Source organism: Emys orbicularis, chromosome 13 (assembly GCF_028017835.1).
Source record: "Emys orbicularis isolate rEmyOrb1 chromosome 13, rEmyOrb1.hap1, whole genome shotgun sequence".
NCBI classification, from domain to species: domain Eukaryota; kingdom Metazoa; phylum Chordata; order Testudines; family Emydidae; genus Emys; species Emys orbicularis.
In genome coordinates, this window is record NC_088695.1 from 31,916,644 (window position 1) to 31,935,714 (window position 19,071).

The window sequence follows — 19,071 nt, forward strand, 5'->3', positions numbered from 1 at the left end:
GGAATGGGCCGCAGCTGCAGTTGTGAGCAAGTGGGAAGAGTCACCTGGCCTTGGACATGTACCTGTGTAGGGAGACTGCCTTCCTCCCAGCTCCACACAGTTGAAATCAGTAGGCTGCTCATGCTGAAGTCTTGTTGAGAAGACCTATAAAGCGGCTGCCAGTCCAAATTAGCCCAAGTCCGATGTCCTTAAGGGCATGCTGCAAAGCACATCTTTCTTTCCCAGGGATTTGAGAGTGGGACAGAATTGGGAGGAATGCTTAAGGTTTGTACTGTCCCTGGGTTGCTATTTAGGAGTACAGTGCATTGAGCTCTGGAGTATTTTTCAGTTATGTCAGGATCTTAGAATACCCTTTTTGGGTGTATAAATCTAAGCTAACTTTACTCATGTAGCTTTCTTTGTGGGGTTATGAGTTTCTGAAATACAGTATAAGTTCTAGCAGGCCTGGCTCGTGTAACATGAGCGTCACCAAGCTACTGCCATAGAGGCAGGCAATGTTATTTTCTATGGACAGAGACAAAAGTGGGGAGGGACCACAAGCTTGCCTAATCTTATCCTACCTCAGCCTATGCCTCTTCCAAACCCATTGGGCTGACATTTGCCAATACAAATGAGAATTGTTCTGAGGTGATGTGCAGGGAAAGCGATGATTTTGAGTGGCAAAAAAAAAAAAAGTTAAATTTTCTAGTGTGAGACTTTAGTACTTAAAACAAAGCAAAACTGAAGTTGGTCTTAAATGAAAAAAGGCAATTAGGCCAACATTTCCAACTTTAGGTTAGGCACCCTATTTAGGCACCCAAATAAGTGGCAAGTAACTTCCACGGGAATTGTGGGTCCTCAGTGTATCTCCTAAAAAAAACCCCAAAACAGTGGCCTGATTTTTTTTTGTATCGAATTTGAGGGCCCCCTCAACTTGGTGGCTAACTTAGACATTCATCTAGACAAGGGGTGGCCAACCTGAGCCTGAGAAGGAGCCAGAATTTACCAATGTACCTTGCCAAAGAGCCACACTAATATGTCAACAGCCCCCCATCAACTCCCCCCACTCCAACCTGCAGCGCCTCCTGCCCACCAGCAGCACCACCAATCAGTGCATCCCGCTCCCTCCCCATGCCTCCCGCCCGCCGCAATCAGCTGTTACGCGGTGCGCAGGAGGCTCTGCTGTGTGTGTGGGGGAGAGCGAGGGCATGGCAGGCTCGGGGGAAGGGGTGGAGTGGGGGCAGGGCCTGGGACAGAGCACTGAGCACTTCCCGGCACATTGGAAAGTTAGCATCTATAGCTCCAGCCACGGAGTCAGTGCCTATGCAAGGAGCCGCATATTAACTTATGAAGAGCCGCAGATTGGCCACCCCTGATCTAGACTAATCTTTTTAACATTTCAGAGCGGGGGGGGAAAGGTTTCATACTTCCAAGATTACTAGAGAGGGAAGCCACCTAGTGCACTTCTATCAGATTATGGACCCATCCCGGGCAAGTGCAGAATATGATGTCTCCCCCACCCTCCTTACAGGGGACTTGCTAGATCCTGATCTTTTCATTAGCTAGTTAATGTAAGCAGCGCACTCAGTGTTTATACATGGGGCCAGGGCTCTGCCAGTTTGTCTGCTCCCTCCTTGTGAGCAGGCAGTATATTGACACAAGAATTACAACTACACATTCCATTTAGGAAACAAAGCAATGCTTATGCTTTTAAACTGGCTGGTCACCACATAGAGAACACCCAGAGGGAGGAAGTTTAGGTTTTAGCAGATGGCTTTGATAGGGGGCTCTAATTTGTTGAACTTGGGAATATGTCTAGCAGGTGGAAGTTTGATTGCCAGGTTCTCCACAGATCTGCAGTCATACAGAAAACAGGATCATGTGATAGTGGGGAAATGAGTGGGGATGTTTCTTAGGAAGAAGGAGAGGGTGTTGTGTTGGGCCTTTTGTACAGGAGGGACAGATAGAAGGAGATGCAGGATTGTTAGGAAGCTGACAAAAAGTTGTACCCCTTGTGGGGAGGCAGGAGGAAGGTTTCAAGGGAGGTCGGAAGCTGCGGGGGTGTCAAAAGAGGAAGAATTAGCTGTTGAAGGAGGCTTGTGGTGCTTTGGGGGCCAGGGAAATAGAAGAACATGAGTACCACCATCAGTGCCATTTACATAGGATATGTACTACTCCATAGTGCTGTAAGGTCTAAACCTTTCAGTACCTGTTCATGCCCTGTTCGGCTTTACAGATCAGCAGTTAGTGCTAACGTCTGAAATGGTGTCAACGGCAGGTGAGGAGGAAGGTGAGATTTCCTATTGGCCCAGAGACAGAGCAAGATGCAGGATCCCTTTGCCTGAAGGGCCTGAGTAAGCTGTTCAGTGAATGACTCAGTCAGTTTAGAGGAAGTTCAAATCAATTTGCAGAGCTCCTTTGGCCACTCTTTGCTTATTACAGCGAAGCCCCTCAGGCAAACTCTGTGCAGCTTCCCAGCCAAGTAGCAGCAAGACAGTAACGAAGCAAGCACAGGAGAGCCAGAGACTTCATGCTGCCTTCATGCATTGAAGAGTTTTGGCAGGGACACAACTGGATCTAGACAATTGTAGGAGCAGGGTGCTAACCACCACCTCCAAAATCCAGCATCCAAGGGCTTCTGATCAATGCTTAGGTGCCACAGAGGCGGGAGCACTATAAAAACCATCAGGAGAGCCTGAAAAGAGCAAGTCCAAGTTGTTCTCTTTGTATTGATTAAAAAGGAATCCAGAGTAGTATCTAAATTGAAGTGATTAAAAAATCCCTCAACTAGCCTTTTGTATAAACCAAATAGCAAACTGAGCCTTACAAGGTAGCCTGCAAGGCTGTTTTTTCAAAAGACTTTTATGCACCAAAAATAAAAAAGGAAAGTTTAAAAAGCCATGCTTTCAAAAACATTTCCTGTAAGGAGCTGGTCTCATTAACTGCTCTCAGCAGGATTCAGAGAAGGATTGGCCATTGATTTGAATGGGAATAACACCCAGAGTTACAGTAGTAATGATTAAATCAAACCAAGAAAGCCAGGGCTAGATCATCAGCAGGTGTAAATTGGCATAGTTCCATTGAAGTCAGCCAACCCCCACCAGGTGAAAATCTGCATAGAGTACCTGTACCTGAGACAACATCACTCAGCATACAAGATCTATATAGGATTATAGCATAAAGTTATTTGACTAGCTTACTGCAGCTATATTATATATCGTATATACTACATGCAAAGTACAGAATCAGTTCCATTTATGTACTCCAGGAAATATGCTTATTACTAGCCCATATGCAGTTTGAAACTTTAGAGTGATGTATTTAATATTCCCCTTTAAGGGGTTTCATGTTGTTTCTCTTCCTGAAGTCATGGGATCTCTATCTGAAGTCATGGTTCTCTTGAAGAGATGTTTTGCGTAGTTCTTCTTCAAGTGGTTCTGTTTTTATTCAAGTAGATTCCTCATGGAGCTCCTTCTTCTCCTCAGCAGCCCGGACACAGATTGGATGAGGCACATTAATTTGGAGCACTTTGGTGAAACATTCAATTAAGAACCGCAGTGGAGTATTTTACTATTTCTCTTTCCAGATTGTTTCCTCTGCCTGTTTCAATGTTACAATCCTCAAGAGGGTTGAATTCTATTCCATTCAGAAATTTTGTAACCATGGGTAACGGCTGAGCTGACATGACTCTGCTTTGCTATAGGGATGCTGTCAAAGTTGTCATGTTTTCAAATCAACTTGCTTTGGCAGTTCTTTCATTTCACAGCATTTATCTTAAGATTTTTGTTCTTGAAGTTGGAGTTTAAAGCGAAAAACACCCAATATATTGTGAATGTACATAAATGGTGCACGTGGGCTTTCCCTTCACACGTGTGTCCCAATTTCTTTAGACACACACACTCTCCAGTTTAAAAGATGAACATCAGAAGAAGTCTAAAATAAACAAGTCACCGTCTCTTGGTCAGGGGTATGGCTTAGTGTGGACTGATCCACCTCTGTATTTCAGACATCCAAGATCAGAAGATCGGAGTAGTTTGAGATCAGCCCCAGTCTCTTGTCAATTGCAGGATCCATTTTGATCTTTTCTCTTGGAAGTTCAAAACAGTCTTTCACCCTCAAAATACAAAGGTGATGAATCTGCAGATGGAGGGTGAAGGACTTTGATGGCATTGGTTCTACTTTTTTTTTGCTCCTAGACATCTCCAATTGACCTCCACCTCAGAGTGAGAATAGCTGTATTAATCTGACTAGCAATAAACTGGCTGGCAGCCATTACTAAGAGCTGTAAACAAGCACCTCCTTCCAAAGGGTTTTACTCATAAGGAAGTTTTCAGAGGAGGGCACCGTCTGCATTATCTTCCATTGAAGGGGGAGCTGCCTTCACACTCATCCTCCCACCCAGGAAAAACAACAACATTTTATCCATGTATTTTCCTTAGTGGCAGGAATCTGGCTGGGAGCCACAAGGCAAACAGGCTTTGCTGGGGGCTTTCAAGACTCATCTCCACTCAGAGCCAATGTGGGTGTGTAGCAGGGCAGTTACCCTGCTCTGGAGAGAAAAAGGCTAGACTGATTGGGGAAGCAGCCACAGCTGGGGCCACGCCCCAATCAGGCCACAGCTGGCCCTATAAAAGGGCTGTGAGCCAGAGGCTGAGGCAGTCTCTCTCTAGCTGTAGGGAGAGAAGGGGACCTGAGTAAAGTAGTGCTGGAGAAAGGCAAGAGGAGTTGGGGAGTTCCAGCCTGGCAACTCCCCAGGCTGCAGGCCCTGTGTAAGGCCTACAGAGGACTGGGGCTGCAGAGGTGTTGCCTGGAGTTAGGCAAAGGCAGCAGGTCCCAAACCCCCCTTGCCAATGATGAGTGGTTTACAGACTGCAGTCTGCCCCAGTGAGCGGGGGCTAGATGAGGACTGGCAGTAGCCACTGAGGCAAGGTGGGGATAGAGGGTTGGGAGTTCCCCTGGGAGGGAAGACCCAGATTGTGGGGTACTGCTGGGGGTAGAGCCCTGAGGTAGAGGGGCACTGGGGTCTGGGAGGGACATGGGGGGCCAATGGCAGGTGAGACACCGGCCAGGAGGAGGCACTCCATATGCTGGAGAGCTAATTCCCAAGATGACCAGCAGGAGGTGCCGCCCCGGTGAGTCGTCACTTCGCTAGCGGGTGCCTCAGTGAATCTGGTTGGAAGTTCTACAGGGATGACAGAGCTGTCTCTTCACAGTACCCCATAAAGTGTCTTGAGGGCCAAATGGAAGTGGTTCCATAGCCTGCCCAAACCTTGCTGTTGAAAAGCTGCACCAGGTGTGGAGTTCCCACTTTGCTCAGGCTCAGAAGCTAGTGGCTCTCTCCTACTGAACAAGACCCTACTGGGAGTTGCAGGTGAGAATCTGGTCCTCACTTACTTTCAGCCACTGGTATATACACCAATCCTGGTACTGCGGGCTTCTTGCTAGTGCTCTAGGTTTCACATGTAGGAGCCTCTATGCTGAGCACACCTCATTTTGTGGTGCATGCTCTGACAGTCTCATCTTATAAATCGCTTAGCATCCTCAGCTTATATTGACATCCGTGGGAGATGGAGACCGTCATGGGCAAACTTGAGTTTTGAGCAGCTCAAGCACCACGTTGGGTTGGAGCATTCATAACTGAATGGGAGGGAGGGAGGAAGGTCTTGGATGGTACTATCAAAGTCTTAGTCCTAGAAGTTTGGGGTCCGTTGCTCTGACTACAGAAGTTATATGGTGGATCATGCAAATGCTATTCTGAGTCTGAACACACATTCTTACCATGATGCACCTTAGCCCTCTCAGATTTTTTTTTTTTTTTTTTTTTGGCATAGTGTATCTATAGACAGTAGATTTGATGTAGAATGTTGCAAACAAAGTTTCAGGCAGGCAGAGTATTTTGGATTTGTAATCTGTAGTAGAGAGAGAGCCTGCTAGTTAGTTAAGTGCTTAAAGCCACTGGCATGTTAACATTCTCGTCATTGCTAAGAAATTGTGTGCAGTGTTAGCTGTCCTTTTGGATTCTCTTTGCTTTACACATTGCTGCTTCTGTGGAGTTAGTAATACAGTGCAATTTAAGGGGACTTCACTGTCATGAAAGGAAGAAGTTTGAGAAACTTTTTGAAGAATCCAGAAATTAAATCCTTTCAGTTAATAGCCTGAGTGAGTTTTTTCTTAAATGTTTGTGGATACTTTGGTGTGGTGGCATTTAAATCTCAATGTAATAACATCTTTATTATCAAACGTTAGGACGTTGCAAACCCCAACCATTAAAATAATCATGATTTTAAAGCCAAATGATAAGTTTAGGGTTCTTTTTATTTCCCTTTTGGTTTGAGCCTTTGGGTTAGTGTTTGAGCTTTTTTTCTACAACCAGGAGGGGTAGATTTTTATTTTAAAAGTCAAGATTCTCACATCACCTGACATCAGTGTTACAATTCTGGAGTTAACTGCACATCTGCCCTATCCGTGATCTGCTCAGGGGCTCCCCTTTTAAGTCTCAGGCCTTCAGCTATCACCTTGCTATGGGATGGAACTCCTCTCCCTCCAGACCAAGAATTTAGACTTGCAGTCCTCCCTGCCATTCACTCGAACTATCCCAGCAGGTCTGACCTTAGTCCAACACCTGTGGTTTGCTGTCTCTTACAGGCAATAACAGGGTTACTAATGCCCAGCCAGCGTCCACAGAGCACAGAACATTGTTTTTAGGAAAAAACATAAAACAATAAACAGCCTATACACATGCATACTAGGTGTCCCCCACTTTCCATAGGGAGACCCTGCAGGTCCCAATCCTTCAAACCTTGCAGCAGGGTTTTGTCCTCTTGGTTACAATCTTATGTCCATTTTTGGATCAAAATGAGGGACCCATAGTCAGTCCAGACTTTCTCTTTATACCCCAAACTCTCTTTGTCTCCTGGGCCTCTTGAATCCAGTCTGACTCAGTCTGTGCAATTCCTCCACAGGGTGGCACTTCTTTGGAGTTGTTTACCTGTGCCAGGATCTGCAGTGATTACTCCCACACAAACACTAATTTTAATCCTTGGTGGGGAATCTGAGGAACCCCTGCCCCTGCCAGGGCGTTAGAAAACAGTCCCTAGCTCAGAGAACATTTATAGATACAAAAGTTTATGACTAATCCTGGTGGCACATCAATAGTCTTGAAATTTCCATGCTTCCAAAGTCTCGCCAGTGTCACATCCGGGAGCTGGGGCTTTAAGAAAAACCCACAGCAAGTATTGTGAGATTTGTAGTAAAGTCATGGGTTGGCAACATAGAAGGGAAGGACAAATCTAAAGAGATTTGTCCTCTCCTAAGAGATTAATCCTGAGCACCTTTCTCTACCAGCCCACGCCCCACCCCACATAATCAGCCCTGGCTACTCCTCATAGACTCATAGACTTTAAGGTCAGAAGGGACCATATGATCATCTAGTCTGACCTCCTGCATGATGCAGGCCACAAAAGCTGACCCACCCACTCCTGGAATAATTCTCTCCCTTGACTCAGCTGTTGAAGTCCCCAAATCATGATTTAAAGACTTCAAGTCGCAGAGAATCCTCCAGCAAGCGACCCCTGCCCCATGCTGCGGAGGAAGGCGAAAAACCTCCAGGGCCTCTGCCAATCTACCCTGGAGGAAAATTCCTTCCCGACCCCAAATATGGTGATCAGCAGAACCCCGAGCATGCGGGCAAGATTCTCCAGCCAGACCCACATTGACCATTGATAGTAATTACCAGTGATGGCACGTTATTGACCTATTGACTAAAATCACGTTATCCCATCAAACCATCCCCTCCATAAACTTATCAAGCTTAATCTTAAAGCCAGAGAGGTCTTTCGCCCCCACTGTTTCCCTCAGAAGGCTGTTCCAGAACTTCACCCCTCTGATGGTTAGAAACCGTCGTCTAATTTCAAGCCTAAACTTCCCAACGGCCAGTTTATATCCATTTGTTCTCGTGTCCACATTAGTACTGAGCTGAAATAATTCCTCTCCCTCCCTGGTATTTATCCCTCTGATATATTTAAAGAGAGCAATCATATCCCCCCTTAGCCTTCTTTTGGTTAAGGTAAACAAACCGAGCTCCTCGAGTTTCCTTTCATACGACAGGTTTTCCATTCCTCGGATCATCCTAGTGGCCCTTCTCTGTACCTGTTCCAGTTTGAGTTCATCCTTTTTAAACGTGGGAGACCAGAACTGCACACAGTACTCCAAATGAGGTCTCACCAGTGCCTTGTTAACGGAACCAGCACCTCCTTATCCCTACTAGAAATACCTCGTCTAATGCATCCCAAGACCGCATTAGCTTTTTTCACGGCCACGTCACATTGCCGACTCATAGTCATCCTGCGATCAACCAGGACTCCGAGGTCCTTCTCCTCTTCCGTTACTTCCAACCGATGCGTCCCCAGCTTATAACTAAAATTTTTGTTAGTCATCCCTAAATGCATCACCTTACACTTCTCACTATTAAATTTCATCCTATTACTATTACTCCAGTTTACAAGGTCATCCAAATCTCCCTGCAGGATATCCCGATCCTCCTCCGAATTGGCAATACCTCCCAACTTTGTGTCATCCGCATACTTTATCAGCCCACTCCTACATTTGGTTCCGAGGTCAGTAATAAATAGATTAAATAAAATCGGACCCAAAACCGAACCTTGAGGAACTCCACTGGTAACCTCCCTCCAACCTGACAGTTCACCTTTCAGTACGACCCGCTGCAGTCTCCCCTTTAACCAGTTCTTTATCCACCTCTGGATTTTCATATCGATCCCCATCTTTTCCAATTTAACCAATAATTCCTCATGCGGTACCGTATCAAACGCTTTACTGAAATCGAGGTATATTAGATCCACTGCATTTCCTTCCTTTCACTCCCTGTAGCTTGTCTGGATGCTGGAAGAGCCCTGATTACTAGGCAGAAAGCCTCCTGCTCCATCCCTGCCTTGCCTTTGCCACTGGTAGCATTCCCTGTGTGGTGCCACTCTGGACTCCAAGGGGGAACAGAACCTGGGTGTGAATGGAGGGGGGGGGCAAAGGGGGTGTGAGGGGAGCTACTGAGACTCAGCAAGCAGTAGGGGGTAGCTCCAGGCTGGCAAGGGGCATCCCAGCAGTTCCTACTGCGGCTGGTGCCCCGTGCTCTCTTTCCGCCCCTCCCCTGGTAGCTGGCATCCAGTGCACTGATGCTCCCCTGTCCCCTAGGTGCTGGGGCCCTGTCCTCCATCCCTCCCCAACAGCTAGCACATGTGCTCCTGCCCCTCCCCCAGGCCAGGTGTCTTCTCCAGGACCCACAGTGGCTGGAAGGCAGGGAGAGTAGAGATGTTGCTACCTGCTTCCTGGTGGCCAGCGCCAATTGCTCCAGAACCTCTCTGGATCCCATAGCCTGCCTTCACCTCCACACACCCCCCCCCCCACGCAAATATGTGCAGAGGCAGAAACAGAGACAAATCCTGCTCTCGCCTTTGTGGGATATTGTAGAGGCAGAAAATATTTTTTTGGGGGGACACAATACATTAGGTGCCCCCCAAATATTTATATTGTGGGGGTATTAGCCCCTCCTTCCCCCCCTGATTCCACTGCCCCCGCTGGACTCCATGCTAGAACCTCTGTGCTCGCAACCTCTGTTGCATATTGCCTCAGGGAAGCAAGAGGTTTCAAGAGCAGTGGGGAACAGTTGCAATGCACTGCAGGCAAGAATCACAGTATGGGCCCTGAACCTAGAAACCCATCCTCTCCTTTCAGTACAGCCCCAACTAGCAGATTCCCCTAAGCTCCTGGGAGTCCCCTGAAGACATCCTCCTGGGGTGAAACTAGTTCCCTAAGCATTCATTATTTGCAAACTAGAGAGAGAGGTCAGTGTGTTGGATTAGCTCAGCAATAATAAAGAGTGCAAAAATCTATAAAGCCTTTCCCTGTGATCTAGCTCACAGGTCTCTGTTAGTCTCCTACTTCACTCATTCTGCCTGGAGTTTATTTTCTCACCATATAATAATTCCATAAAACAAGGCTTCAGGTGCATACGTGGCTGTGAAGGCCTCTCATGGAAGATACTTCAGGAGGATGATGGGAAATAATTTTAGACTCTGAATCTTACTTTAAAAATTACTTCCCAAGAAGAAAATTAAGTGATGTTAGGTAGCTGAAGGCTAAAATGGCCCCATGTGATCTGTTGCAATGCAACAGCACCTGATTCTCACTATGTATTACATAACAGAAGTTTGTTTGCACACATCCCTATAGCTGTAGCCACTAGCAATGCATATACTTAACTGTTGTGCAAGTAAGAGTTAATTGCATCAGAGTCTGAGGGACAAGAATTATAGGTCTGGTCCCATCTCTAGTTTCTATTAGGCTATCTAGTATCCATCCTCCTGTTAGGATAGGATTGTTCAACAGAGTGTGAGCCAGATCCTCAGCTGGTATAAATCAGTGTTGCTCCACGGAACTCGGTGAAGCTATGCCGTGGAGGATCTGGCCTTATATATTTTCTACCGGTTTATCCGGACTGATGTTTCCTTCATATTTAACAAGGCATCTGGGAAGGGATGCGTGAGGAAAAGGGTGACTGTATTTAGGGGTTAAGGGCTTAGTGGAAAGTTGACCAGAGATCACTGGCTTGTGCAAACAGCATAGTATGATAGCTATACTGTGCCATTTACAAATACAAAAATATATGTAAATGCCTAGAGCCAGAGCTAGGTACTTTAATTATATATATATAAACTTATTAAAAGCCTAAGTGTTCTCTACTGCATCCCAGTAGTTCTAGATACAGTACACTATATGCTTCCTTGTAGTACCATGCTAAACTCTAGACACTCTTCTTGATGTTTTTGCCTTTCAGTTATGTCCTTGTATCAGCTCCAAACTACACATCTTTAACTCCTTCAGGCTTTTCTCATAAGTCATTTTGTCCTCCAGCAAGCAATACTCCATTAATGGAGTGGACTTAAAGCAGCCAAACCTGTGCAGGGGAACTCTGCAGAGCTACCTCTAACACCAGCTGTCACCCTCCTCCTGGCATAAGGGGAAGGAAGGGGTATTGGGGTTGTGAGCTGGTCAGGGGAAGGTGGGAGCAGAGTCCTGCTATGCTGACTCCATTACATCTGAGCTCTGCTTGGATGGAGAATTAGGGCCTAAGCATCTTAAAATATGAATAAAAACCAGTCAAACAGGAAGGGGCCATCTTGAAAATTTAAAGCTGCAGAATAGATTAAGAATATTATTTCCCAGTTGAAAGCCTTGGAAATCAGGGACTCTGAAAGCTGTGTAGTAAGGTAAGATCTGTTTTGGACAAGTACATTTAGTCATGATTAAACTAACTCTTAATTAACCAAATGTGTGTCCCCCCCACACACACACTGTTTTCCAAATTATTCAATAACAGACCAATTAAAATGAGTTTAGCATGTAATTACTATCTATTCCAGATACTGCTGTCGCCAGTTGCAGCTTTCTAAACCGCCAGCTGTTAACATGCTGAAAAATAAAGTCCGTCATGCAGGGTGGATTTGTTTGAAATCAAGGCCATTTAAATCTCCAAGTGGATTTATTTAAGCAATTACATAGCTTAATATTTTCAGAGTCTTATTAATTGTACATTTTTTTGTATGTTAGAAAATGGTGAATGATATATTGCTCATTTACTAGATAATTAACTTTTATTCATGATTTCTGTTAAGCTTCAATAGGATAGTAAATAGAATTTAATTAAACACACAAAACAGCATATACATTTATTTTTATTAACTAAAACCCTTAATATAATACATGACCTGTTGTGCATATTTATAAAACTCTAACTAAAAAGTTAAAGGGTTTTCTCCTGATTGTTTTTCTGCATAAAAAACCATCTTTAACTCAAAACTTTTGACAGAAGCTCATGGATTCAGAATATTTATTTTTTATTTAAGATGTTTTAAGAGATTATAAATTTAGGCCTTAACAAATTTTATATTGTATTCAGATTTTATTTTAAACAGGTTTATGTTTAAAATTATATATATTTATTTTGTTTTTTAAAAAAGAAGAAACCAATCCAATTTAAATAAAAAATCTTTGTTTTTGTTTTTGTTTTTTTGGATTTTTCAAAAACGCACTTATTTTTATCCACCTGCCCTCATGCCTAAATCAAATAGCTGATAATTGAAAAAACCCAAAACCACCCCACCACACATTTTAAGAAGCAAACATAAAGAAAGGTAAAATCTAGAGAACTAGAATGGGGTAAAACTTCCACTAAAGATTTAACACCTCTCAAATAAGATCAGTGTCCAGAACTCAATGTTTTAAAGCGTATTATAAACTTTACAGCAAAAAAGTGAAATTTTCTAATATTTCCCAACAGTGAAGCTGATTTTTTTTCCCCCCCAGCTCTACTTTGCATCACAAGAAATCTTTATATAGCACCTTCCAGGAAGCCTCATTAAGCCTGCAAACAAACAAACACAAAAAATACAACCCCCCACATTAACAGTCCTACTCACTGAAATAGAAATAGGGGAACTCCATAACAGAGCCCTGCATCAAATTTTAGAGCCTAGGTGCCAAACACCCTCCCTTGGAGATGTATTTACATGGCCTATTCAGGCTCTGCAGAATCTAAGCTTCTGTTTGAAAAAGGGAAAAATTAAAGCGATTATCTATATTAGAAAGTCACATCAGTGCAACAATAGGGATTCTAGATACACTATATCTTGATGCATTTAGATAAGTTTAGATTCAGTCTTTTACCAACATTTTAGCTAAATCAAAATATGTGAGGTTTAAACCAGTTTAAGTGCATCAGCATTAAGGATTTGCACCAGTGTAACCTGCATGAATTTAAATAGAATTATGCTGATGCAGCTTGTCTCATGTAGAACAGCCCTAAGACTCTAGCTCATGTGCCTGCAAAGATACTTGGTTAAATCAATGAAGTGTTATCTTCTGGTGTCTGCATGCTGTCTGAAAGAATAGCTGGGAGAGGTGTAAAATTTCCCTGGTCCCTAAAAATGTCATTGGGGGGTTAACTCTAATGTCTGATGATGACATTAAATATCAATAAACAGATTAATTGCCCATAATTTTAGCAGAGAATGAGGAGTGGGGTGGGACTGGAGTCCATGGAGGAAGCTAGGAGCTGCTGTTGAGATGGAAACACTGAGGGAAGAAAGGAGGATGAGAAACAGAGGTCAGAAATAGCAACATCCTGAAGAGAAGCTGATATTCCCACCGAATGATATGGTACGTGACAATAAGGAACTGAACAAGTAGTAAATAACTAAAAGTTCAATTACGACAAAGGCCATATATAATCCTTCCCCTTTGTGGAGCCCTCCCTTTGACATCAGGGGGAGTTCCAATTGCTGTGCATTGAAGAGTGTCCATGGTCCAGAATTTATACCCCAGCCAAAGCCTATAGTGAGATGGGGAATTCAGTCTTCTACACAAATAGTTTGAACCCCATGCTTTAGAGCTTTTCAAGATAGGGGTCCCAATTAGGATGTGAGAGGAAAGAGAAACTAGACATTTCCTATTAAGAGCAGAGTCTTCCCCAATACTATTTCCATGCTTTCTCGTTTTTAAAAAAAATGACTATTGTCTTCAACTAGGAGCAAGTAGGAGCTTTGATGTTCTTCTCGAGTCAGAGGTAGTGAGTTGCTGCTGTGTATCTCCACCTGCTCTTTTCATGCCTTTGCCCTGTCAGTAATGCAGTTTTTTCAAGAATCTCTGTTTTGTTTCCCCCACTAAATTCTTTTAAGACCTCCAATACCACTGCTGCGGCTTAACATTCATAACAGCTCAGATGGTTCATATATTACGCCTTCCTTGTATGCAATACAAAAGCAATAGTCCGATCATGAAAAGAGTAGGGGGTATGAGGAAAAACTGCTGATCGGCTGCATTCTGAATGGGGCAAAGGATGCTGTCAGTGCAGGCGCCCTTTCTTAATGCCCTTACATTTCCAGTTGCATTATGATTCATTCTGACAGTGGAACGTCACACCAAGAAGTAAAAACATCTGGGGCTTGACTCATGCCAGTTAGCTGGACTGGACAGGGGGCTGTATTCCTTCTATGACGTTCCCAGTTGAAAAATCTCAGGGCTGAACTTCAATTTTGTAGGCTGTTTGCATGAAGGGGTATCTCTTTCTGCTAACAACCATCCACCATGCTGGGCTAGGCTGTCAGTCCTGCTTAGAACACACATCCAGTGTTCAGCTTTGAATTCCAGGTATTTCTGAGGAAAATAAAAGCACCAGTTGTTTTATACCCTTAGATACACTACCTGGCAATAAACAAGTAGAGCTGCTGGATTGGGTCTGGCTGAGTTAGGGTGACCAGATAGCAAGTGTAAAAAAATTGGGACGGGGTGGGGGGTAATAGGTGCCTATATAAGATAAAGTCCCCAAAATTGGGACTGTCCCTATAAAATTGGGACATCTGGTCACCCTAGGCTGAGCGCATGTTCTAGCAATGGGAGTAACTGTGACTTCTCTTCAAGTTCCTTTCATGATATCGTTTCCCTCACCTAATAGCAGTTAGAGCACTACAAGCAAGTACCTTTACAGACATATTAAATCTGTTGGACAGTTAAAGCTTTTGGCCTCAGATCTTAAATGTCTGAGGTGAAATTTTGGCTCCATTAAAGTCAATGGGAATCTTGCCATTGCTTCCTGGTCCCACGGGAGTGCAGTGAGTATGAGTCAATAGGAATTTAAAATGGGTACACACACTGCTAAGCCATAGCCCAACCCTCCGCACAGCCATATTTCCCCTAATATAGTCTTGGTAATTAAAACAAAAACAAAACAAGAGCAGAGCTTCCTAGAATTTAGGACGGGTAAGGGGCAGAATTCTCAATGAAATCCACTATGGATAATCTATTCACCCAGTCATTGCTTAGCTATGTGGAAATACCCTAGCACAGTATGATGATTAGTGCAGCTGGTGGAGTTTCTTGAAGACACAGTATCTAGCAGAATGTAAGTAAAGAACAGGGATAACAAGAACAACCCAGACAGTGAGATGGCCATAAGCATTGTGGCCTCCCAGAGAAATTAAAAATCTGCATACCCTGGCAGAGATGCCCTATGCCAACTTCCACCAATAATCACTTAAGACACTATCTTGTCATATTACATTACAGTGCATGCTCAACATACAAAGGAATGTCATATGCAAGAGTCAAAACTTGCAAGTTTCTCCGCTTTCCTGCTTTCTGTGGGGCAGTTTCCAATGGTGGTTTGTGATGGAATGGCCACTTCCAGATAGCGTGTCCAACAGGAGTGAATAGCCGCAGGGTTATTGTTGGACCAGCTCCTTCACTGAAACAAGAGAGTGACAAACACAGTGTGAAAGCATCAGGCAGGATTAACTGGCCTTGCTGGCAAGAGAGGGAACAGTGTGCCATGCTAGCTAGAAATAATGAAAGCAGGCGTGCGTTACAGATTTGCTGCTGTGGCAGCCCAGCTACCTTCTTCCTCTCCTTGCAAAAGGCATGCAGACCCAGCATTACTACCAAGATTGCCAAAGGTGAGAGAGGTTTGCTGGTTTAAAGGTTGATCTAATTGCATCGGGCTAAATCCTGTTCTAGCCCCAGGTTACGATCAGAGTACTGTGTATTCTCAGGCTGTGGAATTTGCCATAGAATCGTGTTCCAGAACCACAACTTTCATTTTTTAAAGAAAGTTTCAAGCACTCATGATTGTGATAACCTTGAAAGCAGTGTGTAAACTGCTGCAGTGCTGTCTCCCCAAGTCTGCAGACAGCCTAAAGCAATAGCTCAAAGGGCTGCAGTGGTCTATCCGTCTTAACCAGCAGTAAACGCAGAAACCTGAACATGAAAAGTTAAATGCCAATGTTAATCCTCTGGCTTCTGTGATTCATTTGTATCATGTCAGTACAAAAATCTTTGACATATTGAAAACAGAAGTGTGAGGACAGCATCAAAATAAATGTAATGTAAAAAACCCCCACTGTACTGCACTGATTCTATTTTCATATTTAATTAAAGCTTTTAATGTAACGTAGGCTTTTGCAGAGACAAGGTGGGTGAGGTAATATCTTTTATTGGACCACTCTCTGTTGCAGTCTGCGCTGCTGGAGTGCTACACAATCTAGGGGCTTTGCTGCAGAATTTAAGTGCAACTTGCTATGGAGTGCATGGGGCCCTTCTGATAAAATGGCATGAACGCAGGGCCGGCGCTTCCATTTAGGTGACCTAGGCGGTCGCCTAGGGCAGCAGGATTTGGGGGGGCGGCAATTCTGCGGCGGGTCCTTCCACGCTCCGGGACCCACCGCCAAAGTGCCCCGAAGACCGGGAGCGCGGAAGGACCCCTGCCTGGGGCGCCAAAAACCCTGGCGCCGCTCCTGCATGAACGTCCTGGCTATTTTGTGATACTGCCTGTGATACATGCATTGGGCTGTTTTCTGGGTCTCTTCAAGGTGACCTGCTGAAGGAGGCATTCTTTGTCATGTCCTAGACCTGCTTTAAATCCAGTGACAACCACCAACAGGCAAGTGGAAACTCAATGAGACACTGGTGTGCAGGGAGGCTAGCTGGGTACCGCATGGAGGGGGACTTGGCTATCCTAGATCTGTGTGTGTGTGTTTTGTTTTGTTTTTCTTTTCTTTTCTTTTCCCAGTAGAGGTTTGGGTTAGCCTGAGATTGTATCAGTTCTCCCTGACAGACTAGGCAAACTCCTGGAACCAAAGTGTGCATGGCGAGGCGAGAGAGAAGGAATTGTTTGGTTTTCCCCCAAAACCGACTGTCATCAAAATGAAAGAGCAACTTAACCCCGAAGAGCCCACTCAAAACTGTTCAAGGAGGCACTAAATTCAGCAGCCAGAACGACAGTCTGCACTCAGATCCCCAAGAGTCTCTCAAAGCAAGAGCAGAGCAGGGAGCCTGTGGGATGCAGCAGATGTTCCAGCGGCTGCTTATCCTCCGTTCGGGGTGGGGAGGGTAGTCACACTCTCCAGGAAGACCTGAGGTGAAGACTGAAGAGTTGCTTTGAAAGTAGAGAGACATTTCCTGTGTAGCTAAAAGAACAGGAGTACTTGTGGCACCTTAGAGACTAACAAATTTTGCTCGGCCGGCCGCCATGACCGCGCACAGCTTTGCGCTGCCGCTGATCCTCTTCTCCGCCTTCTGGGGCCTCGTGGGCGTCGCCGCGCCCTGGTTCGTGCCCAAGGGGCCCAACCGCGGGGTCACCATCACCATGCTGGTCACCGGCGCCGTGTGCTGCTACCTCTTCTGGCTCATAGCCATCTTGGCTCAGGCAACCCCCCTGTTTGGGCCCCAGCTGAAGAATGAGACCATCTGGTATGTGCGCTTCCTGTGGGAGTGACCTGTGTCCAGCCCAGAAGGTACCAGGAAGGAGATGAGATCACCACCCATCTATCATGCTCCTTCTGAAATCCAGATGTTGCCCCATCCTCTGCACCCTCCAGTGCCGTCCTGCCAGAGCTGGACCCCAGGTCAGACCAGCTGCAGCACCACACCTGAGCCACTGCATCGAGGAACCAAAAAGCAAAGGGCCACCTGTGCAGCCCTGTCTGAGGCATGACTCCCACCCCAAGATGGGAAACCTGTGTAGCTAAACCTGTGTAGCTAAAGTGTCACTTGGAAAGAGAAGACACCAGAGCAAAGCAATTCAGCTGATTTCTCCTCAGCTTTCTTACTCTGAAAGGTTCTGAGCTGGGCCTGGAGGGGCGAAGCTTTCTCAAGAGATGTAATTTTTCTAAAAAGTGTCAGTGAAATAACCACAGGAAACTGCTCATCTAGTAACCGATGAAGCCCCTGGGGATTATCTTTGCTTTGCAAACCCACCCCTCTTTTCCCCCTCCTCCCATGCTCAGAGATCCAGCCATTAGAGCAGGCGGCAGGGTTCTGAGTGAGGCAGTACATAGAATCATAGAAGTGTAGGATTGGAAGGGACCTTGAGAGGTCATATGGTCCAGTCCCCTGCACTCAAGGCAAGACTAAGAATTATCTAGACCAGGGGTTCTCAAACTTCATTGCACCACGACCCCCTTTGGCCAATAAAAATTACTATGCGACCCTAGGAGGGGGGACTGAAGCCTGAGCCAGCCCAAGCCCCTGGTGGCGGGAGGGCCAAAGCCAAAGCCCAAGGGTTTCAGCCCCAGGCAGGGGGTGTGTAACCTGAGTCCCGATGCCCAGAGCTGAAGCCTGCGGGCTCTGGTCCTGGACCCTAGCAAGTCTAAGCCAGCCCCGGCGACCTCATTAAATTGGGGTCGCGACTCACTTTGAGGTCCCGACCCACAGTTTGAGAACTGCTGATCTAGACCATTCCTGACAGGTGATTGTCTAACCTGCTCTAAAATATGTCCAATGACAGAGATTCCACAACCTGCTTAGGGTGGAAGAAATGCATTTCCATACTAAGCAGTTTATCAGTAGGATGGCTAAAGACATATGTTGACAATTCTACATTGTATGTAAATTTCATGCAAAAAATGAAAAAGGAAATTTTAAGTTGAAATTTCTGGCATTTATTGGCCAAGATTGCACAGACCTTGCATTCAATTCAAAGGCATCTCTCTGTCTGCCACATCTGGTCAGTTTCAAAATTTCAGGGAATATTCTAGGCTTCAATGGTTAGATCCCTATTGATTTTGGGGAAAATCAGAGACCCAAAAAGGGGAAAATGGGAGACACATGCATCTCTCTGTCTTGGTACAAAGCTCCCATCATTCTAGACTTGGGAGACAGGTGATCTGAAACAGCTAGTGCTGGCAGTCAAGGAACCAAGACTCGATCTTCCTTCCACACTTCCTATTGCAGGTTCTTACCCTGGGATATGTTCCAGAAACTGTACTGATGTTATGGAACTGAGAAATATTTTTAGCAGCAAAATTGTGTCAAGCCTGCCAAGCATAGCTGTCATATTCCTTGTGGACTGAATTATATTCTTAGCTGAGTAGCTGCCATTAATTTAAAAGTGGTATATAAACTCTTCTGATGCACAAATGTTTCCTCCTTCAGTCCATTAATAGCTAACGGAAACACGAGATCCCTAAAGCCTTGGTTCTTCTGTACTTAGCACTTTGTCCTTTTGTACTGAGCACCTTTCATCCAAGGATC

General features: G+C 45.1%; 1 protein-coding gene across 1 annotated transcript; it reads left to right on the forward strand.

Moving 5' to 3' along the window:
- Positions 1-17,068: 17,068 nt before the first annotated feature.
- LOC135888298 (V-type proton ATPase subunit e 2-like) lies at positions 17,069-17,525 on the forward strand. Its single transcript, XM_065416109.1, has one exon. It carries the CDS (start codon positions 17,069-17,071, stop codon positions 17,312-17,314), a length of 246 nt encoding a protein of 81 aa, XP_065272181.1. The 3' UTR covers positions 17,315-17,525.
- The last annotated feature ends 1,546 nt before the right edge of the window (positions 17,526-19,071 follow it).

What these genes read in the sequence shown, in the direction of transcription:
- LOC135888298 (XM_065416109.1), top strand. Translation starts at nt 17,069, where the DNA reads ATGACCGCGCACAGCTTTGCGCTGCCGCTGATCCTCTTCTCCGCCTTC.